Consider the following 25,133-nt stretch of genomic DNA (forward strand, 5'->3'; position numbering starts at 1 on the left):
AGAAGGAGAGGCCCTAACTACCTTGGGAAGAGAGGGAAGAACAGTTACCTGAGAAGCCCCCTCAGCCTGGCCTACCTCCTGAGAGGGCACATCCTGTAACAGTAAAGTATCTGCCTGAGACTCCATAGAGACTCCTGGCAAAACCTCTGGCTCCTGAGCCTTCTAAAGGACCGGCGTCCGGACTGCCGGTTCCTCACTCCTAGACTTCACTGTTTTGTCCTTGCGCTTCTTAGATGAAGCAGGCGACGGAGCAACCGACGGCATAGTATAATTGCAACGCTTCCCAAACACTAACCTAGCACAATCAAGCCTCCTCTTAATAGTGCGCTTATTAAATCTAGCACACGAGCGGCAACCAACAACGCCGTGCTCAGGCCCTAAACAAGGTTTACACAATGTATGATAATCCCTATGCGGTATCTGCTTCCCACAAGAAATACAGTTATTCACTTTTTCTGACATCCGTAATATACTGAGGCAAGAAAAACCAAAATGTTCTAACGGGTTACTTAGCCAACTCTGTACTCGGTCTGAAACTCCGGTTTCGGAAAATCTCAGAACGCCAACCTGCACTCGCAAAATTGCTTCTGCATCGGACCATGCGGCAAAAAGACTGAGGAAATGGCGCCGGTCATGCGATTAGTACCCTGACGTCAGTCTAAGGCGCCATGACCGACGTCAGCCTTATACTCTGGTATTCGGGCCGACTGGGACGCGGACTATACCCAATTGTCAGGACTGCAGCAAGGGAAGACGAAGAACATCAGAATTACATGTAGGCAATAGATACTACTGTTCCCCTAAATGCAATCAAACTTTCTGAAATATTTAATTTAAAGATTCAAATACTTAAATTACATTGTGTGTCCTATTTAGTACTTACAGCTGCTGTCGTAGTTCTGGAGTGTCTCGCGGCGTTCCAAATTGTTGTAATATTCTCTGGATTTCATTAGCTGTTAAAATACAAAACATACTATGCTAAAACACATGGTTGCAGTCTCAACATTTCTATTAAGCCCAGCAGACCCAAAAGTTACATACTTAAACTTAAACTCTGTCCTTCATGCTCTGAAATATGATTTAGTTTTCTAATGAGTACTTGCAAAAAGCTGAGGACTATCCCACACAGACACAGTTTGGTACTGGTATGTCTGTATATGGCTGAAAAAATGGTAGGAGGCAGCCATAACGACATGAAGAAGATGCAAGACTCAAGTACCAGGCATAAGATCACTACACCAGTGAGTAGCACTCAAACATCAATAACTAACGTACAATTCCACGGTCTGTACAGGAAACATTAAGAATGCTCTACCTTGGACAGCTCTCTTTTCTCTGATATAATGCAATTTTGTACTTGGTTTACAGGTGTGTGTGTGTGTGTGTGTGTGTGTGTGTGTAGCAAGAAATGTTGGAAACACTACCAACCAATACAGCAGGAGCAACATGTGCTTGCCCCTGCAAAAACAGATGTGTTTTGCAACTGTGGATCACAATCAATTGACTGACAGGTTGTGATTGATATTCTGTGACCTGATTACAGTTTGGTCAGAACTTCATTACGGAGCCATAACAATCAAGAACCTGATGGAATGTGAAATGAAGACATTAAATAGAAGAATAGAAATGAAAAGTACAGTTTTGAGTAATGTACTTATCATAACGGTAGATATTTGAGGAATGGATACTGTATCTTAACATCAATGTGTTATTCCACCTACCTCGCTTTTACGGTCAGGCTTTCAAACAGAAGTCCCTTATTACCCAAGTAGGCTTACAATATACCAGGGCTTGCACTTCATGGAACCAGACTAGCTGAGTGTGCTTGTCTAATAAAGTCAGAGTTTTTAGGCAGTTTATTCTATTCTTTGAGCCATATAACCCCATTGTGATTGAGACAAACTATAAACCTTGATCAACTTGTAAATCAAACTGAAAAGAACAACCAAGTCTGAAAAAAAACAAAACATTTCTAAATAACTATAATCTTCTATGGGGTGGGACAGTACAATTTCTGTTACAGTAAGAATGCTACCCACAACTGTGCTATCTTCTTTGGACAGGGTCAGACTAAATAACACTAAGGTGGATTATCAGACACTGTTAATATAGCCCAGGGAAACGGACACTGGCAGGATCCCCTGCAGCACAGGCTATGCCAAAGTTTGACATACCCCTAGACTATACAGCCAGCTTATACGTTATGCAGGGAGCATTTGGTGACATTCGCGGTACCTTATGTTTTGAATACTGTAGCAGTGAAGGCAAGGACATCTACCATTATGGTAAGATTTTACATAATTGTACTTTCTTCTTGTGCAATACCTGAACTGTCTATGAATATTTAAAAGGAAACTATGTCCCCATCGTTCTGATAGTTTGTATAAATCACTGGCAGGCGAACAGACAAGTCAAGGGCTACTTGTTATCCTACTTCAAGTAGGTTAGTCTTTAATGTTCTTCCATTAAAGATTCAGAATTTCGATGCTGGGATGCAAAACCTCACCCTCCTACTACATCAGTAACAATATGCATGGAGGTAAAAGGCCATGACAGAGAAGTTATCAAGCACATTACAAGAAAATAGTGCGGTCACCTTGGCTCAGGAGGAGCTATCAGGTTTAAACTGGCATTGTCATGCTTTGCTTGAAAAACAATTTCTACTTCAGAGAAAAAGGGAGGAAAGGTGCACATTAAGATCATACTCAATGTTAAGGAAAAAAAAAAACAACAGAATAAAACATTTTCAGTAGTGCATGGCAAATATCTCCTACTGGGAAGCCTCACTAAGGTAGTTGCTTGGAAGATCCACATATCAAGTTTCCACTCATGGGCTAATGTTTATTTACCTGCTTAGTCCATCTAGTTACTGATTCTCCAGCCATATTATATGAATTGCAGAAACATGCAGGATGAGCTGTAAAGCTAACACCCAGATTCTTACACACTACTTGCACTGTTAGAAACATCTGGTTCTGTCTCACTTGTTTATGCACCAAATCAATGTAGAACCATCTGCCCTACTTTACAGCTGCTCAACTCACTCCTTTCGGCTCTTTTAAACTGATGTGAAGACATTTCACTGGGTGACAATAGCTGCCTTTTTCTGAAAATCACACTATAATGAAAAATTAATGTTTTAATTAATAAATGGAAAAACAAATTATTCTCATTTGAAGAAAAAATATTAATCAAAATTATTTTATTAGCAAAAATTTTTATATTATTCAAGCAATTTCTTTAGCTTCTGATAAAATAATTTAAAAACTAGAAATATTATTAAAATTTTATTATACATAAAAATGAATAAGCATCCTTTAAAACCACAAATGGCTGTTATAAATCACGCTAGATCATTGGAGGATGGAGGGGGGGCTGGTTTTTCAAGCATTATTTCAGTCTTCAAACATACAGACATTTTTTTCTTTTGATCGATAATTCATACAATACACAATGGAAATTACTCCATGAACATACTCGTCATGTCTCCAACATACAGATCAACCCCTTTTCTTTAAATATATTAAATAACAAAATGTTTTAGGGATAAAAAGTATTTTTCATACTCTCCAAAGAATTTAACACATTCAAAAAACTTTAATTTGATTATGAAATGTTTTAGTAAATTTATAAAAAAATATTTCCCTTAGAAACTGTAAAAACTTAATTTTAAGCTCAATAAAATGTACTACTTTTACTTCTTATTCTTGGAAAATCTATACTTGGAAGTATTTACATTGAATCTGTATTACTCCTCAGAAGCTATTCTCATTTAATTAAACTAATGAAAACATTTGTTAGTGATGTAAAAATCTTGTGACAGCAGATCATTTTTTTAATTGTGAAAAAACAGAATATTGGGATGATTTTAATTTTAGTTCAAAGCTTTAAGGTCAGATGGACTGTGAAATATCCGATTCTTTATTGATGACCAATGCTCAAATTCCAAACCTGTGCTAGTAAAATTAAATATTCTATATTGTGGAACTTACTTGCAATTTCAAGAAAGATTACCTCAAAAAGAAAAATGGAAACGTGAACATGTACCTACATTTTTCTGGAACTTATAAACTAAGCTATTGTTCTATGTCAAAAAGAAGTAACAGTGATTAAATTAAGATTTAATGGCAGAAAGTAAAAAATAAGTCACTTGATGAATACATTAACTATATATACATATATATATATATATATATATATATATATATTAATTCATTCTCACACACACACACACACACACACACATATATATAAAAAATTCATCAACTGTGTTACTAATATTTAAAGTGCACTTCATTGTCCCTTTTCTTTTTTTATTTGATTATTGCACATTTTGAAATTATTTATGTTTTAATGAAAAAAAAAATCTGAAAAAAAAGAGAGAGAAGAAAGGGATATCCCCCACCTAATTCTCTCATTTTCTTTCCCCGACATCAATGCTATCTCCCAATGTTTTTTTTCCTGCTCCCTCCCTCTCTCCACCCACCACACTTGTTATTTTTATGTCATCAGGAACTAATGCACTAGTCAGTGATTGGTTGAAGATTATCATCAGAAAGTCTATCAACAGTCTGGCCAAATGCTAGAGGAATCTAATAGACAGCCCAGCTTACCCATGTGTCTATTCTCCATTCAATCATTTCATACCAACAAAAAATAATGATTTACTTTAGAACAATATCTGCTGACTTGTACGGGACATTTGTTCCATAAAACATTTTAAACACACTGGCAATAGTGTTTTATAAAATGATGTCTGAGAATAATCAAAATAAGCTTGTTTTTAGTAAAATAGAGTCAGCTGGTCAAAATGAAGAAAGAACCTTTAGAAGCAACAGATGACATAACTTACTATGATGTGTTATCTTCTGAATATTGACGGATATTGACTGTGTAAGTGTAGAAGCTTCAGCACTAAGAGCAGGCTGGTAGACATGACTGCTAAAATGGTGGCACAAGGCAGGAGGTTCAGAATAGGTGGTGGTGTAAACACTAACCACTGGAGTCTGGCATCTGAAAAAAAATATTAAACAATACAAAAACGGGTAAGTTGTCTTCATTCAAAGAGATATGATATGCTATAACTGCATCTTTATACCATTAAATTTACCATGTTTCCCACTAACACACTTTCTAAGATGATCAGTTTGTTCAGCAGTTATGAGCAACCATACAGCAAGTAAAGCTTTGGAAATGAGTCACATTGCATAACACATAAGGTGGTACTTCAGCTCAGCATCTAGCTTATGATCAGTCACCTAATTTGTAGAAAAACAAATATGGATGTAGGACAGTAGGTCAAATGGACATAGCCCCAACATCCAGGAGATTAACATCAGAACTTCAAAATCACTTCATGCTCATTGTCAGGACTTCAAAATAACTGCATACTCTGGGGATTACCCCAGAGTGGACTAAACCAATGGCAATTGTTCTTACAGGGGGGCGCTCACCCCCTGCTAACTGTACACATGATCGTACAATCCCCAATGAAAGAAAATATTCCCCTAACTGGGTCTGATGGTTTTGCATACCTGTTGACCACCTGTCTATGTAGACCAAATGGAGTTGACCTCCTGGGTGTCATAGCAGTCTCCATTTGATTTACTGCCCTACACTACATAATTTACATATGTATGTATACACACACACACACACACACACACATATACATATGTGTGTGTGCATACATATACTTATTTAGTAGTAATAAACATCTGAAAAGATACAGAAATGTGATTTGAATTAAAAAAACATGGAATGAATTCTCAATTACGTAATTATGTTATACAAAAACAGCATTTCTGAAGGCAAGAAATGCATATTTTACTTTGAAGTTCTAAGAAAAGTATTTAAATCACTGTCTTCCTTCTTAAAGCATGACAAGTTAGTAGATGTTTTTGTGCATTTGGAAATGTTCATCAGTTAAAATTATCTTGGGCCATAAGTAGTACTGTCCATTAGAGATGCATCATAGGTTCATAGGTTCATACTAGGCTATCTGGCCTAGGGCATTTATAAGCCTAGCCAGAATGTGTTTGGCTTTCGCCACCCATTTTAAATTAATTTTGCTATGCCCTTTTTTGAGGTTAGTATACTGTGCCTCTGTCTAACAGTGACACAGAAGTGATACCCGGGGTAAACCTACGATCTCCCATCCACTCATCAAGATTCCTCTTGAAGAGAGTCAATGAGGGACTCTGCCTAACCTGGACTGGGATTTTATTCCAGAGTGAAGGGAGCCTCTGGGTTATGAATATGTCCCTCCAGCATGTCCTATTTATTTCAGTGCTGAGGTTCAAGTCTCGGTAGCTTGGGATTTGGATTTTCTGAGGTGCAGCATGTCCATTAATTCCGGGTTGGACATGGCTTTATACAGGCACAGATCGCCTCTGAGCAGGCGGTATGCCATTGAGTAGAGCTGGAGTTTCTTTAACCAGGCAGCATATGGCATCTGTTTGAGCCCTTTGATCCTCTTGGTAAGGTACTTTTGGGGTCTTTCCAGTTGCTGCAGGTGTCTGGTAAGGTACATCCCAAAAGGGGCATTGTACTCAATTATGGGCCTGATGAGGGATGAGTAAAGAGGCACGATGAACTCCCCTGATCTAGATGTGAATTCCGTCATGATTAGGTGGGCTATATAAAATGTTTTGCTAACCACTTTGGCCACGTGGTTGTCAAATGAGAGATTATTATCAACTTGGGTCCCCAGGTCCCTAATTACTTCTTCCATACTTAATGGATTACCACCTATGTGGTAATTTGTGGGCACTTTGTTTTTGCCAAAGGGGATGACTAGACACTTTTTGGCATTTAGCTTGAGGCCATGGCTCTGGCACCAGTTGTCTGTTTCTACGAGGCCCTTTTGGAGGATGCTTGTGTCGGCTGGAGTGTCAATTATGGCGCCCAGTTTGCAGTCATCTGTGAACTTGGTCAGCCACAGTCCTTCCGTGTTGGCCTGTACCTCCGAGAAATATATACCGAACAAGAGAGGTCCCAGGACTGAGCCTTGTGGGTCGCCACTTGTAACTGGTTTGGAGTCTGACATGGCTCCAGCAATTCTAACCATGTGGGTTCTGTCCTTGAGCCAGTTTGCAACCCATCTAGTGACATAGGGGTTTATATTTAATCTGGTGAGCTTATCTATAATGCCCGAGTGGGGTATTGTATTGAAGGCTTTTGCGAGGTCCAGGTAGGCTGTGTGGACCACCTTCCCCTCGTCAATGGCCTTGGTGACTGTTTCAAAGAAATTGACCAGGTTTAAGAGGCAGGATCTGCCCTTAACAAAGCCGAACTGGGTAGGGTCCAGTGTCTGTAGGTCCCCAATATCTTTACTTATGAGGTCCATGATGATCCTTTCCATAGCTTTTCACACCAAGCTAGTTAGGCTTATGGGGCGAGTTTCCAGGATCTGTTGAGGCACCACCTTTGTGGAGAGGGACCACTGTTGCTGTACGCCACTCTTTGGGTACATATCCCGTAGTAAAGGCTGAGACTGAACAGTAGTTTTATGTTTGGGTTTAGCTCTTCTTGGAGTTCATGTAGGACGCAGCCCGGGACACCATCTGGTCCCATTGATGCTGTGTTTTTTGCTTTGGAGAGGGCGGCTCTTACCTGAGCATCTGAGACGTCAGGGTGGGAAGCACTCTGCTGGGATAGATATTTGCCCCTTTGGTGGGGAGGGGGGGGAGTTTGCGCTGAACCTGTCAGCTAGGATGTTGGCAATGTCTGTGGGTTCGGTGTATTTTTGTCATTTTGGACTAATTCTGAGCATATCTGGGAATTCCCACCCAGGATCCTAACATAACTAAAGAAAGCCTTGTGATTATCCTTAGTGTCCTGTGCAATTTTTCTCTTGAAGCTGGCCTTAGATGATTTTATGAATGCCCGTAGTTTTTTGCTAATACTGATCAGAGATGCCTTCCCTTTTTGGGATTTTGCTCTATCATGTAGTAACTTCCTCCTTCTATTGTACAGTTTGTTTATGGCTGGTGTCCACCAGACAGGACGTCTGCCTTTGGAGGATTGGGTCTTGGTTTTATTTGGGATTGCATGATCCATGCATTCCTGAAGGTGTTCATAGAATGCGTTTATAAAGGATTCTGCGGTCTGGGCGTATTTTCCACACTGGGCTTTGAAGGATTCCACCTCGGTTTTGAGGAGTGTGAAATTTGCTTTAGAGAAGTTTTTCACTGTGGTTTTCTGGGCAGGGGGTGGGGTCGGGATGTGAATATCCAGTGAGATTAGTTTATGGTCTGATCTTACCAGTGAGGGATACACTTCTGGTCTGGAGCATAGAGTCCCCATGTTGATGATGATCAGGTCCAGTATGTTTTCCCCTCTTGTGGGAGTGGTAACAAGTTGTTCCATAGCATTTGAGTTTATAAATTCTAGGAACCTTTGGGCTAGGGTGTTGGAGCTAGAGTAATGATCCCAGTCTATGTTTGGGTAGTTGAAGTCGCCCAATATAATGGTGTTTGGAGAGACCTTCATATTTTCCAGTGTTCTCAGGAAGGCTGAGTGGGGTTCCTGGGTTTGGGAGGGTGGTCTGTAGCAGGCTATAAACTGGAAGGCAGTTTCACCCACTGTTAGTTGCACATGGATAGTTCTCTGATGCTTTCTGCTGTGCCACCAACCTGGAGGTGTGGGTATCTTTGACGAATATTGATACTCCCCCTCCTTTTGTGGTTCGGTCCAAGTTTTGGGGCCGAAAAGCATGGTATGAAGTATAACCTGGTAGTGCTGGGGTGTTCTCGGGAGCCTTGAACCAGGTTTCTGTTACTGCACAGATATCGATGTTCTCCATGCTAAGGAGAGTTTTGAGTGCATGCATCTTGAGGTTTAGACTTCTGGTGTTGAGTAGCATTACTCTTAGTTTCTTATCCCTTGTGATACCTATGGAGGTGGGTTTGTCTTTTGAGCCTTGCCTAAAAACGGCACTATGGGGGTGGCAAGAGCCTTTGCCAATATCCAAAAGCCCAGGGGTGACAGGTGCAAGTCGTCCCTAGCGATGCATCGTGGCTTGTCGAGCATGTCATCCCAGGCTGACAGGCATTGGATCCCCTTTGAATGACACCAATACTTAAGCCAATTGTTGAAATTGATCATCTTGTCTTCATATTGTGGCATCATTCTTGGTGAGGGTAAGATGCTACTCAAGGTCAGGGTCATACCGGCCTGGGCTACATGCTCAGAGAGCTCCTCTATGTCTCTTTTCATGTAGTCCATGGAGGTACGTCTCAGGTCATTCACACCAGCATGGACAATGACAGAGTCATATTTGTACTTGCCTTGGAGTGACCTGAGTGCTTGTGTTATGTGGCGGATCCTAGCGCCAGACAGACAGCTCTCCGTGACCTTCTCCTTGTTCAGCCTGGTGAGCGGGACGTCAGTGTGCCTGACGATAGAGTCACCTATTACAAGTGTATCAGGTGTGTTGTTTAGCCTTAAGGGCTGTGACTGTTCGGCACACTGGCTTTGTGAGCTATGTGTTGCACGTGTTTTGTTTTGGGGTAGCGGTTGCTTGGGTGTCAGCTTTGGAGGTCTCTGCTGCTTAGGCAGATTTTTATTTAGAGCCTCAGAGTATGTTTTTGTGTGTTTATGTGTTTGGTTTGCTGTCGTGGTAGGTCTATGTGAGTCTGGAATTGTAGTGAGTGTGGTTTCCTTCTCCTCCGGACTGGTTACGCCAGTACTGAGTTGAGAGAGTTTAGCCTCCAGTTTGGCTATATGGTTGCATCTCTCACATGTGTTGGAATTTGTTGGGAAGAGGAGAGGGTTGTCTGTGCACATGAGGCAGTTGTAACATTGCCTCAAGATTCCCAGATTCACCAGCTGGACCAGAGAGGAGATTGACAACTGACCTTTGGACATGCTAGAATAGTATTGGGAATTCCTTTATAATTGAAAAAAAAGGCCAATGGGGAACAAGGTACTCAAGGGGAGTTTGTGAGGGTGTAGTGCTTTTAATTTTTTAGTGCTGACTTATATAATTGCTTTAGTGAGGAAGTGCCAGGTAACTTAAATACAATGTGTTACAGGTAACTTAAATGCAAAAACAACAAACAGTAACTTTCTTTCAAGTGAAACAAGGAAATAAGTACAGTAAGCAATGCAGATATCACTAGGGATCCACAGAAGCGCTGAAAAGCCACGTTTTAGGTGGAATTAGCGTTTCAGGAAAATAACAAGCAAACAAACAACAAGCATACAAACAAAGCTAGATTCAGCAGGCCTGGATCTAGTCTATGCTGCAGCAAACAAGGTGCACCAATTTCAGTAAGAAACAGTTCAAATATGCAGGCACTATAAGCCTTTAACCAGAAATTCCCAGCTCAGAAGGGCAGAGCCCAACCTCTCCTCCCACAAGAGTGCAGACCATGAACCCTCTTAATGTAAAATAACTGGCCTGAAGCCCAAGTGCTTAAACCAGAATTAATACACCTTTAGAATAACAGACACTGAGCCCTCAATCAGCAATTCCCAACTTAGAACGATGTAAGCTACCTGTTCTGCCACTACAGTGCCGATCACAAACCTTCTTAATGTAAAACAACTGCTCTGAAGCCCAAGTGCTTAAACTAAAAGGCTTAGAATGAGTTACACCAGGCAGTAATAAATACAACTGAGTACTTTAAGATGACGCAAAAGCAAAATAAAGTAGGAAGAAACACAAATGCAGTAAAATCAGACAGAATTTTTTTTTTTTTGAGTGAGCAAATGAGATGGGACCAGGAGGAGTATCCAAGTGCAAATTTACAAGAGGGGCGGGCAGTTTCAAAGCCACCAAGATTAACACCAAAACAAAAACAGGGAGGGTGCTGAAAAAACAGTCACAACTTCCAGCTAGATATTGCTCAATGCAACACAAACAAATTTAAATTGTGTATTATTTGAAAAAAGTGCAGATAATTTATTTAACTTCACTTATGCGTTCAGTTGATTGCATGCAGGTCTTAGCTGGCCAAAGCTCACAGTTTAATCAGAAAATAATTCACTGTACCACTTGTGTAAGACAGAAACTGAATAACAATGAAGTAAACTAACCCCACTTATCATTGGCTATGCAGGTTTTTAACAAGCCTTAACTGAAAAAAACAGAGTCAGAACTTCCAGCTAGATATTGCTCAATGCAACAGAAACAAATTAATTTAAATCGTGTATTATTTGAAAAAAGTGCAGATAAAAATTTACTTAACTTCACTTATACGTTCAGTTGATTGCATGCAGGTCTTAGCTGGCCAAATAAATTACATGATTAATAGAAAAGGTTACATTATAGGTGGGTGTCCAAAACAGGAGCAGGAGACATATTTTGAAGCAGTGTTACCTCTTCTCTAGTTACTGTAATCTGAGGCGTTGCAGATTTCAATGGCTTTATAAAAACCGTTTCAATATGTACTAATAAAAAAGTGTGTAGGGTAACAAAACACACAGACCAACCATGGTGCTTCGTCCAAATACAAAACAAATAAGGACTTCAGCAGAACAAAGGAAGTACCCATCCCACTTCCTTAAGTAGACTATTTAGTTAAACAAATCAACCTTAAAGAGACATCAATTCTTAAGGTAAAATGGCATCAAGCGTGTTATACTTCATGTACACTCTCAGAGATAAACAGTATGATCACCCATAAAATTATTTCTAAAGTATCTAATATACCAGCAACCTAAAAACTAATGAAATAAAACTCTTGTAAAAGCCAATTATAAATATGTAAATATGGAGAAAACATTTTTAAAACCATAAACACTATGAAAAATAAACTGGAGAAATCAATAAAGAAATTTATCTACACCATGCATTGTATCCACGCTCAAGCCAAAATAAAAGGAAAATTCTGCACTTTCATTTACCTTAACAGAGGCACCAGGAAATTCTGCAACAAAAATATGACCTTTTGTGGGAACTTAAATAATTTTAACACCAAAATCAGATAATTATCCCAATTAATCCAGTCAAATGTTTTTCCAGTGATGAGACCAACTAGCAGAGGGCTTGAATCTCTTTTGGTTTCCTATATTAATAACACGGTTTTGACTGTATTCCTAGTATGAATCCAAACTGATCCTCATGCACCAATGGCAAGTGTCAGGACCAGTCTAGATGCCAAAGGCGACAATTTTATTGCCCTTATTTACAAGTCAAACCAGCCTATAGCAAAGTAGGCCTGGATGTGACCCTCCACTCCTTCTGTATTACAGAGACAATTACTTCCTTTGAACAGTATTGCTGCTAATCTCTGCTCAGTCATTATTTTTCAATGTACTTGAACCAGTATATGAAATTACAGTTCTATAAGGTATGTACTATACTTTGAGGAGATAAGTACACTCACTGTTGCATTCCTCATCTATGGGATATCTGGCTAGCACAAAACTTGAACAGTGGCCCAACTTCAAGCTGCAATTTCCCCCACTGGTAATGGCAAACTCCTCCTTCCTCAGATGCAATAAAGTCTGTATTATAAGTGGAGTATCAGAAGAAGCCTTCTTTAGATTTTTCTTAGAGGAACTGGCTGCATTGTACCTTGGGTAAGTAAGTCCTGCAGGATAGGCAAAAGAATGTGCAACTAGTTGTGGGGAGAGGAGTGGAATGTCTTTGAAAGGAGGGAGCTCTTTCCCAGATACTCTAATCTTGTTTGATAATGGTGAGAACCTACTTGCTTGTTGTGATCATGTCTCAGTTTGCAACGGAAAAAGTGAGCCTCTTGGAAAGGTGAAGGGAAGAACCGAGGGGGTGGGGTTGTAGAAAAGATGGTCACACACTCTTATTTGTGAAGGGAAATCTTTCTGACCTGGGTCCCTCCTGTAACCTTTTTCTGGGTGCTTTCTTGTGTTTGAGAGTAGATCTATGGTCTCTCCTGACAAAAGTAACGGACTTAGCAAGCTAATTTCTTTAGTATACGAGTATAAAGGCAAGGAAAATTTGTCTGCAGTCTGTCACAGTTTTGCCTTCTGCTTGCAAAGTCTTGAATAAGCTAGCTGTCTGTGGTCCAAAATAAAGATCCTTATCCAGGGTGAAATAAAGCATCTTACCTTTGAAATCTTCAGAGAGAGGCTAAGATCATAGGCATGCCTATCTCCTAATAATTGAGCCAGTAGGTGAGGATGTACAGAGTGCCTCAACAACACCATAGCTACATTTTACGATAACCCTAGCCACCAGAGTAGCTTTGGCCACCATGGACTTGTTGTTTAGGATCTGGCTTGTCTGTGTCAGCAAAGTCCTTATTGATGTTGGCATGAACAGACACAAGGTATTTGGTCATGATGATTTGATAATTTATATACCTGAAGGCCAGGAACAGGAAGTATAGAACCTATTTCCCAACCTATCCATAGCCCTGCTATCCTTGTCTGGGGGAAGGACGTTAGCAGAAGAAAGAAGATTTGAAATTTTATTGGTGGACAAGGAAACAGCTGAAGGATAAGCAACAGAATTTTTGAAAAGACATTCGAGGTCATCTGGAACTTTATAGACCATCAGGCCTCTTAGGAGCTGCAGTCTGAGAGGAGCAGAAGAAGTAGATTCAAAAGCATCAAGGAAGCGCTCCATGACTTGAGGGACAAGAGAAGGAGCTGGGGTGCCCACTTCCAAAAGGTTGTAGCATCTTTTCTGAATGCCGGTTCTTTGTTTGAAATCCCACTCAAAATGCTTCATCATACTTACAATAGTCTCCTCAAAGGAGGACTTTTTAGGGGAATCATGGAGGGGGGATCCTCATCATCTCAGGGCACCTGACCATCTGAGAGGATATGACAGCAGCATGCAAGGGAATGATTCAAAATCAGAGGTCCATCCCTCCTCTGAAAGAGATGACTCCACAGTAATCTTGTGAGGAGTGGGAGGAGAAGGATTAGGAGAAGGATTAGAAAAAGGAGGAGGCCCAAGACTCATAACAGCCTTAAAGAGACTCTGGGAAAAGTCTACCCATTTGTTCTCCTTGGAAGAATGGGGGGGGGGCATACTTTGTCTTTTGATGCTTCTTTTAGGGGTGACATCTGCTTAGACGAAGTATAGAAGCTTCAATCATTGACGTACCTAAATTAGAGACCCCATAATCTCTGAGGAACACATCCCAGACCTTCTGAAATGATGATCCGTGGTACTAGCAATCATTTTGGACATACAGTTCTCAGACACCATACCAACCTCCATCAAGTTTGCAGTAGACGGCATCTGAGGAAGTGTTGGATGTAGCTCAGGTTCTGCAACCTCAGCAGGTCCTGGCCAGACTTGAGCTGTTTTTTTGAGCTGCGGAGGAGACAAGGTCACTTAGGCCAGAAAAAAAATGGAAATTTTTAAAAGCTTATTTGAAAAAGGCAAATTCACTTATTCTATGCGAACATTATTTAATCGGTTTATTTGAAAAATCAGATAAAAATTATTACTTATGGTGTGTCACAGGAGCGGAAATAAATTACATGATTAATAGAAAAGGTTACATTATAGGTGGGTGTCCAAAACAGGAGCAGGAGACATATTTTGAAGCAGTGTTACCTCTTATCTAGTTACTGTAATCTGAGGCATTGCAGATTTCAATGGCTTTATAAAAACCGTTTCAATATGTACTAATAAAAAAGTGTGTAGGGTAACAAAACATACAGACCAACCATGGTGCTTCGTCCAAATACAAAACAAATAAGGACTTCAGCAGAACAAAGGAAGTACCCATCCCACTTCCTTAAGTAGACTATTTAGTTAAACAAATCAACCTTAAAGAGACATCAATTCTTAAGGTAAAATGGCATCAAGCGTGTTATACTTCATGTACACTCTCAGAGATAAACAGTATGATCACCCATAAAATTATTTCTAAAGTATCTAATATACCAGCAACCTAAAAACTAATGAAATAAAACTCTTGTAAAAGCCAATTATAAATATGTAAATATGGAGAAAACATTTTAAAACCATAAACACTATGAAAAATAAACTGGAGAAATCAATAAAGAAATTTATCTACACCAAGCATTGTATCCACGCTCAAGCCAAAATAAAAGGAAAATTCTGCACTTTCATTTACCTTAACAGAGGCACCAGGAAATTCTGCAACAAAAATATGACCTTTTGTGGGAACTGAAATAATTTTAACACCAAAATCAGATAATTATCCCAATTAATCCAGTCAAATGTTTTTCCAGTGATGAGACCAACTAGCAGAGGGCTTGAATCTCTTTTGGTTTCCTATATTAATAACACGGTTTTGACTGTATTCCTAGTATGAATCCAAACTGATCCTCATGCACCAATGGCAAGTGTCAGGACCAGTCTAGATGCCAAAGGCGACAATTTTATTGCCCTTATTTACAAGTCAAACCAGCCTATAGCAAAGTAGGCCTGGATGTGACCCTCCACTCCTTCTGTATTACACAGACAATTACTTCCTTTGAACAGTATTGCTGCTAATCTCTGCTCAGTCATTATTTTTCAATGTACTTGAACCAGTATATGAAATTACAGTTCTATAAGGTATGTACTATACTTTGAGGAGATAAGTACACTCACTGTTGCATTCCTCATCTATGGGATATCTGGCTAGCACAAAACTTGAACAGTGGCCCAACTTCAAGCTGCAATTTCCCCCACTGGTAATGGCAAACTCCTCCTTCCTCAGATGCAATAAAGTCTGTATTATAAGTGGAGTATCAGAAGAAGCCTTCTTTAGATTTTTCTTAGAGGAACTGGCTGCATTGTACCTTGAGTAAGTAAGTCCTGCAGGATAGGCAAAAGAATGTGCAACTAGTTGTGGGGAGAGGAGTGGAATGTCTTTGAAAGGAGGGAGCTCTTTCCCAGATACTCTAATCTTGTTTGATAATGGTGAGAACCTACTTGCTTGTTGTGATCATGTCTCAGTTTGCAACGGAAAAAGTGAGCCTCTTGGAAAGGTGAAGGGAAGGACCGAGGGGGTGGGGTTGTAGAAAAGATGGTCACACTCTCTTATTTGTGAAGGGAAATCTTTCTGACCTGGGTCCCTCCTGGAACCTTTTTCTGGGTGCTGTCTTGTGTTTGAGAGTAGATCTATGGTCTCTCCTGACAAAAGTAACGGACTTAGCAAGCTAATTTCTTTAGTATACGAGTATAAAGGCAAGGAAAATTTGTCTGCAGTCTGTCATAGTTTTGCCTTCTGCTTGCAAAGTCTTGAATAAGCTAGCTGTCTGTGGTCCAAAATAAAGATCCTTATCCAGGGTGAAATAAAGCATCTTACCTTTGAAATCTTCAGAGAGAGGCTAAGATCATAGTCATGCCTATCTCCTAATAATTGAGCCAGTAGGTGAGGATGTACAGAGTGCCTCAACAACACCATAGCTACATTTTACGATAACCCTAGCCACCAGAGTAGCTTTGGCCACCATGGACTTGTTGTTTAGGATCTGGCTTGTCTGTGTCAGCAAAGTCCTTATTGATGTTGGCATGAACAGACACAAGGTATTTGGTCATGATGATTTGATAATTTATATACCTGAAGGCCAGGAACAGGAAGTATAGAACCTATTTCCCAACCTATCCATAGCCCTGCTATCCTTGTCTGGGGGAAGGACGTTAGCAGAAGAAAGAAGATTTGAAATTTTATTGGTGGACAAGGAAACAGCTGAAGGATAAGCAACAGAATTTTTGAAGAGACATTCGAGGTCATCTGGAACTTTATAGACCATCAGGCCTCTTAGGAGCTGCAGTCTGAGAGGAGCAGAAGAAGTAGATTCAAAAGCATCAAGGAAGCGCTCCATGACTTGAGGGACAAGAGAAGGAGCTGGGGTGCCCACTTCCAAAAGGTTGTAGCATCTTTTCTGAATGCCGGTTCTTTGTTTGAAATCCCACTCAAAATGCTTCATCATACTTACAATAGTCTCCTCAAAGGAGGACTTTTTAGGGGAATCATGGAGGGGGGATTCTCATCATCTCAGGGCACCTGACCATCTGAGAGGATATGACAGCAGCATGCAAGGGAATGATTCGAAATCAGAGGTCCATCCTCCTCTGAAAGAGATGACTCCACAGTAATCTTGTGAGGAGTGGGAGGAGAAGGATTAGGAGAAGGATTAGAAAAAGGAGGAGGCCCAAGACCCATAACAGCCTTAAAGAGACTGGGAAAAGTCTACCCATTTGTTCTCCTTGGAAGAATGGGGGGGCATACTTTGTCTTTTGATGCTTCTTTTAGGGGTGACATCTGCTTAGACGAAGTATAGAAGCTTCAATCATTGACGTACCTCAATTAGAGACCCCATAATCTCTGAGGAACACATCCCAGACCTTCTGAAATGATGATCCGTGGTACTAGCAATCATTTTGGACATACAGTTCTCAGACACCATACCAACCTCCATCAAGTTTGCAGTAGACGGCATCTGAGGAAGTGTTGGATGTAGCTCAGGTTCTGCAACCTCAGCAGGTCCTGGCCAGACTTGAGCTGTTTTTTTTTTGAGCTGACAATACATTAGGAGTGGATGGATCCACCATCTTGGATTGGTCTAATTGCTTTAGTTGTTGAGACTCCAAGAAACGAATTAACAACAACAAACGTGATGAAACAAAGGCTTGGGTATGAAGGAGTGACAGATGGAATAAAATATGTAATTGTGCTCTACACTTAAGCAGAAAAGGCACTGTGAATGTATTTCTTTGTACAGTATCTGCCTACAACAATCACACTTTCCCTTCCTAGATGACATCTAACAAAATCAAAGGTCAACAGGAGAAGCAAAACGGGAAGGTTCCTCAATGGGTCACTTATCTGAACCTGTGAAGGCTTACGGTAAAAACAACCATGTGAAGCTCAGACAGTCTGGTGTGAGACTTGCATTCAAGCTGGTAGCAAGATAGTCTAAAGATTTATGCTCATACATCCACTTATGAACCTACTGCACTCACATCAGACATTTGGCTTACAGAACATTTACATTTTGGTACACCAGCCAGACATCAGGGACTATAACCTGTTTGGAATATTGCAACAGTGTTTTCAGTCAGGACATTTGCACAAATTCTGAATCAGAAGAATATGGCAGAGTAAAAGGAAGATTATAACTTATAATCAGCTCAAGCCTCAGTATAACATTCTTGAAAATGGGTAAGTATATTATACCCGGGTCTATAGAAAGTTTAGAAGAAAGATTTTTTTGTGATAATGTGTATTAATACAGCAATGCCCACATTGTAAAGAAATCACTAAATAGGAAACGGCAACAGGAGAACAGTAAGAGGTTTCATAGACAAAATGTAAACGGCAACAAACAAGGAAACAGACTATGGATAATTTTCAATCCTGTACAGTCTACAGTAATAACACAGGTAGAGAGGTAATAAATCTGTTTTCCCTACTCTTCTTAAAGTAGGAGTGTCATACACATCGACAGACATTTCACAGCAAACTTTTAAGAGGTTTCTGTAATGTGCGAAGAGCTCTTTAACTACAAATAAAAGGAATATGATTTCAGAGAGAAACCGACAAACAGTAACTAACATGGAATAAGTGAAACAGGAGTGCATGAGTAGAAGAGAGAGACAGAAGAGAAAAAAAGAGCAAGAGTACGATACAGGTAACAAAAGATGAGATACAATACAAGGTGCTGCAATAGCATACAAAGTAGTAGATGGTTCAAAGGGAAAAAGACATACAAGGGTTCTGAACTACATATGCACAGGTGTATTACATTCGTAGAATCCATGTAAGCATTGGAGGTAGCATTTATTTAAAAAAAAAAAAATTGTACATCCACAAAGTAAACAAAAAACACTAGTTCACTTTGACTTTTTATATAAATAAAAATTGTACCATCAAGGTTTTCTCCAGCACACACACAGTCTATTTAGCTCTTCTAGCAATGGGCAGCATTTAAACCTAAAATCCAAGGCTGGTGTCATCTCCCAGTCCCAGATTCCCACTTTGACTTACAGGTACCCCTATCAGGTACATCTCCGTAACAGGCCCCAACTAGACTGTTGAATTCATGCCTCCAAAGTCTTCAGGAAAGCTCCTGCTTACTTCTTTGTGATTCTCCAGAGCTACCGTCTTGAAATCCTTTGAACAGGGACCCTTCTTTTCTATAAACAGTAACTGGCAGTTAAGGCCTTATTACTGACCAATACATGTACATTCCTAAATGGTTTGACAGAACATTAACATACAATGATTACTTAAAGCCACACTTTACTTTTCCTAAATTCTCCATATAACTACTCCCGACAGCACAAAACCACAAGGTTTTAACACAATATCATGAATTGTAAGACATTAGTAACCCTAAGGCATACTGTAAACTAGAAGTTTTGTAAGCAAAGTGTTAATTCAGCACAACTTACTGTTACCATGTCTGTTTAGTCACTGAACAGGGGCATGGTCTACTAATACAGCAAAATGCTTGCCCAATACACAAAGTTTCAAAGCACAGAAGGCTCATTTTATTGCAATACACCAGAGACGGTCTTTCAGGGGCAGAGTAGCTCCTTTCCATACTGTTCAACCCACAGCTGATAGACCACACAGGATGCTCTTCACCTTGAAAGTCTTTTGTTCCTAAACTTAATTCTAACACATGGTACACTGCATTATCAAAGAACTGGTCCTAAGAATTAGTAACACGTGTTCAAAAAAACAGGATTCTTTTTAGCTCATTAAAAGCGTTGTTTGCATGAACAGACAATTGCTCCTTGACAGGAGTTTGTCCCTTTGTGACATCTTTCAACAGTATTATCAAAACTATATACAAAGTTTTCTGTAGTAACCAACTAGTCCAGGAAAAGCATTCAAGTGTCGCTCTTCATGGAAGGCATTAGCCAGTTTTTATGGCCCCAATTTCTTCACGTGATAACCGTATCACTACTCTTCCTAGAAAGTATCCCAATTATTTTCCAGAACTAATTCATCCTCAACCAGACAGCTTAAAAAAATACTAATAGTGCACATTTGAAGCTGTGAAAACACATTTCATTATCAAAGTAATAAAAGACCTACCACCTTAGCTCAATGTTTTCTTAGAGCCAAGAAGTATGCTGTAAAAGGTGTCCTAAACACTTAGGGGGTAGCCACACTGGACACAAAGTTTTACGAGGTACAATTAGCAGATGCTGATCAGTGAATAGTGCAGTACCTGCATTCACTTCTGTACTGTCTTTTCTGAATGAATTTCCATACTGATTTTGCAGCCAGGACTGAAACACTTTTTTCAGTACTTTGTGAGGTACAAGCTGCTATGGTTTTTAAATGTTGAAACCTTATTTTTTTTTCCTTCCATACAGCAACTTAAGAGTATTGAAGGTGCAGAGCATCTAGTGCTCCTTAAAATAAAAGTGAGGAGAGCCAGACTGGATAGTGGAAGACAGACTTTTTTTCCTTCCTCAAGTTAGATTTAAGATGAACCAGATCGAGGAGTGGTAATGGGCACTATGGGATAGCTAACAAGCTTAGAAATGCTATTCAGTTTCCTGATGTCATTAGAAAATCTAATACTTCAGTCAGTTTTAGGCACAAACACTACTGGACTTCAGTAATTTACTTTGTAACTCTTATTACTCCTAACTTTAGTATCTTTTGAACCTCTTCACTTACTATTTCTGTGACTCTGGTACTCTGTATGGACTCAGATGAATGTTAGGCTATGTTATGTTCTATCAGTTTTGTTTTCCCAAGAAAAGTCTGAGAATAGTCTTCTGTTTCTTAACATAAATTGTCTTACTTCCTGATTTCATTCTTTTGAGAACTCTAACTACAATTCAGGTAAAAATGACATGGTCTCATTTTGTTCTAAGTGTCCTCAATGAATTTCTTCTAATTTTTTTTTCTTTTCTTCTGTGCTAATGCTTACTTCAGAGTTTTCTCCCAGTTCACCTTCAGTCCATATATGGACCTCTTTTAAAGTTTGGGATTTCTGTAGCTGTCTTTGAAGCAATGTCTGATACCACAAGATTCTTATTACTGTCTAACCACCACCAAATTCTAGCCCTTTGAATATTCTGTGCCAGATCCACTGGAGTTTGACTCTGTATCTCTGTATGGTTGTCACTGCCTTGCTCTCCTCCCAATTGCTAAAATGAAATGAGTGCACCAAGCTACTGCTCTACCTCTTTCTAATTAAATCTATAAAATATTTACTTAATAGTACATCATGAGTCAAATCAAGGGTTACAGCCTCGGAATGTTACAATTTTCCTAGAAATGTTTGAATTACTACGTGTGAACGGACATTCTTTTCTACAACTACAGACTCTAGTACATCTACCTTTTGGTTGTTACTAATCCTATGCTTACATAAGCACTGCACTTTTGACAAAGGTAATCATGCTTGAGTTTAGCAGAGCTTGAACTTCCTTTCCCTTAAAAATACAGTACTTTGATCAGCTTAGTTCCAACATAATGGCATGATCCTGTCTCAGTTGTTTTAGCTGTAGATTTGTCACTCTCCATTGCCATAACTTCATTTTTACCATACATTTTAGTTTGCACATTTCCACTGCTAACATTCTCTTCAGCAATAGCAGTACAGGCATTAGCAATGTAACCCCCCCCCACACACACACACATACATACGACAAGACAAATATTTCACTTATTGTTTTTTTTTTTTATATTTTGCAGAAGACACAATTCTTATTGCAATTTTAGACTTAGAAACAAACTATTCAAAATTAAACAATGTATCATTATGAAATAAACATTCAACTAAAGTTACTAGATTACTGAGACTTTTTAAGATCACTTTGCAATACCCCTATTCTAACATTACTAGACAAAGTTCTTAAATCTACTGACAAAATTTCTAACATTAAATCATATGTACATACTATATATGTAATTACATATATTTCAGGCATGAGCATTAATGCCATTCCAGCCTAGCAATTTACCAAACCAATCAAATTCCATAAGTGACCAAGTTGTTCTTAAAAATATCTAAACTGCTACTTGTTTTAATATGATCTGCTAATCTAATCCATGCGTCAGCAAGTCTATCAGAGAAGAAATTAGTACAGTTCTCATTACCATATAATCCCTTACACAGGTTTTCTGATGATTCTATACTACTCTGATAACTTAGAACATTCCTATATATAATTGCCTCTAAATGCCTTATATACCTAAATAAGGTCTCCTCTTAAACATCTATATGAAACACTGTACATGTTTAGATTTTTAATCTTTCATAACTAAAATGTTAACATACATAGATACCCATGGCATATTTCTGCTGTACTCTTTCCAATTTACTAAGGCAGATTTTCTTACAAGGTTTCCATGTTATTACTCCATGCTTTAGTTTGGGTCTGACACAATTTACAATGGCTTCATCATTCATGATTTCCTAGACTACCTTTGTAACTATCAATAAACAACTAGCTGACAGGATCAGAAAAACTCAAAGCCAGATCAATCCATATACTCAAGCCCTTAAATGAATCTACAGTTTCAATCACCGTGTGCTGTATTAAATAATTTTTATCCTTCAGACTGTCTTCTAAATCTAATTTTACTTAGCTTTTGATGTTTTTTTTTTCTTTTAATCAACATATTATTCTCCTGTGGCAATGATCAATTCAGTCACATTCTTTTGCAGATATGCCCTATCTGTAAGAGATGTAATCAGTCTACCCATTTCCAAATCATCTGCATAGAGACTACAGAATACCTCAGATGGAAAAGCTAGACCTGAAAGATTCAACCTACACAAGCATGGGCCTAGAAGAGCCCCGTGGGACACCCTAACCTAGAATTTCACACCTCTATTTGTGTATGCTACTTGCCATATAAGTCATGCAGCTATCCACCTTATCAAGATTATATTAATATTTAGCTCTAATTTATTGATCCGTGTGTTTAATGTAGGACCCTACCAAAGCCTGAAGTCTATATAAATTACATCACAGCACACTTTTTTTCATTTATAGCTTTTAATATATTTTTGTAGAGCATCATATTACATGTAGTTCCAGATCTAGTTTCAGCATATGCATGCTGTTTTATGTTTTTAATTCCCAACTGTAATAATTCTGACAATAATTTATCAAAAACTTCATAATTTTTCCACAACAAGAAAGAGAACTTATGGGTCTACACAAATCTGGGCTTGCCCTATTTTCCTCTCTCTTAAGTGGGTTTAATAAGTACATGTTTCTAAATCTTTATCATGTATTGGACAGGGAATCATACATTTATATAAATGAAACAGTGTAAGAAACTTGTGTGTGGGCGTTTTTCAATTCCTGTATATCTAGTTAATTACTATATATTAAAAAGCAGGAAAAAAAATCAGAAATTGTAGTAGAAGTAGCAAACCTAAAAACATCCTAAATTAAAAAATAAAAAACTTATTTTGAAATATTGTTATACAGAATTATTAACTCTATTAGGTATTTACAAGTAATTCAAGCATGATAGACGGTCTATTTCCAGTCGAAAATCCTTTATTAAGCACATACATACGTGATCCAAACAAAACAAAATAAACAGAATGACACCACACAGATTGTTTCACATTTATATAAATGAAAACCCATACTACCATACTTTTAGTTGCAAAAGTTATGCATCACAAACCACACTGGCAGAATTTTATTTGCAAACATTATACACGACTTATACTCTATCAGTCAAACATTACATAGCTCATTCAAATCCTGCATTCTTTTAAACCTTGTTCTTCCTCTGCATGTATTGTTCCCACAAATACATTTTTTTCTATGTAATTTTCTCCTACCTTTTTCTAAAGATCTCAATTCCAGTTGTTTTATCTCTGTTGCTATATTCTCTAATTCTAGTAAAGTTGATTTAGACTACAATTTCCATTTTTTAGAAATTGCTTTTCTTGGCTACCACCATAATTAGACTCAACAAGGCCTAGGCAACTCCAATTATGTATCACAGTTCAAATAATTCATTACTTTAGTTATACCAAATTGCTCACTCAGTACCTCTGACTGAACAGTCTGCAGGGAGTCTTTAAAGTCTTCCAGCTCATTACACAGCCAGAAAATATGTTCCAAATTACTTCTTTCTTCCCCATCACACCTCCAACATTTGCTGTCCACCTGAAGAAAAAGAGTCTACTTGGGGTATAAAATGCCTGTTGTAAACACTTGAAAGCAAAGACCCTTTATCTTCTAGACTTTGTTGCATATTTGGGAGATATGTATATATCCCCCCATTGTTTCGTTGTTAATTGCTTATCTAGTCTCTACATGTTTCTAATCTTGAGGAATCTCCGCATACTTAAATGGCCAAGTGAATAACAGATACAATGGTACTAAATGTTCAAGCTGAAGTGTTCTCAGGTCACTGTTATTAGTGCCATCTCTTTCCTGTGCTATGTTTGGGTCCAGTTTGAATACTTTTTCAATATAGTGTAATTCAATTTCAGTAGCTGAAGTTACTTGGATGTTACTAGCACAATGCATGCCAAAATGTTCTGTACAAGATTTTATAAACATATGTATAATCTGTTATGTTTGAGAATAAATTTTATAATCCACATATATCAGTTTGTAAGTTTACTTTCCCCATACCACATTTTTACATTTTAATTATTTCCTTAGCAGCACAAGCAATGTCCAGAATAAATAATTTACCATGGAAAAGAAAAATCCTTAGCAACTGTTGTTCCTGAGTATAGGTTGCAAATAATTTCCTTGAAATGATGTAGAGTCAATATTACTTAAGTTTTTTTTTCTGGTACATTTAAGTCTCCAGCAACTGTTCATGCAAGAAATGTACGAATGCCTCCAGGTCATCAGCACTTAACTTTGGTGGTCTATATACTCCAAACAATTGTAATCTTTTGCAAGGGTTGTCTTTATTGTCACATTTATACAATCCACAGTACTGGTGTTATCAAACATGAAATAACCACAAGTTTCAAAATCTTTAATCTTTATCATAACACCTCCACCAGATATTTTGTTAGAGTATCTACTACAGTAAAATATTTATATCCTGAAAGAACATCCTTTAACCATATTTCATAAACAAAATCTTATGTGACTGTAGCAACTTTTCCAATTAAATAAAAAAAATGTTAACAACCAGGACAGATAAATCAGAATTTGCTATCTGTGAACTGTTAAAGTTCTGACGTGGCAAAAATTCTGTCAGGCGTTAGTCTAATATTGCCGCAAAGATTCTCTTCCCTTGTTTTGACAAGGGGTC

General features: G+C 38.6%; 1 protein-coding gene across 5 annotated transcripts in view; it reads right to left on the minus strand.

Annotated features, from left to right (window-relative positions):
• The window catches only part of STX7 (syntaxin 7), a 900,235-nt gene that overhangs the window by 627,982 nt on the left and 247,120 nt on the right, over nucleotides 1–25,133 (minus strand). For all 5 annotated transcript variants that reach the window (XM_044063754.1, XM_044063764.1, XM_044063774.1 and 2 more), the window contains 2 exons: nucleotides 4,853–5,013; nucleotides 884–953 (listed from right to left, as the gene is read on the minus strand). In XM_044063754.1, coding sequence (XP_043919689.1) covers nucleotides 884–953; nucleotides 4,853–5,013 — 231 coding nt within the window. The remainder of the gene's footprint in view (nucleotides 1–883; nucleotides 954–4,852; nucleotides 5,014–25,133) is intronic.

The sequence above is a fragment of the Protopterus annectens genome, chromosome 1.part0, assembly GCF_019279795.1.
Source record: "Protopterus annectens isolate FY-2018-M chromosome 1.part0, PAN1.0, whole genome shotgun sequence".
NCBI classification, from domain to species: Eukaryota; Metazoa; Chordata; order Ceratodontiformes; family Protopteridae; genus Protopterus; species Protopterus annectens.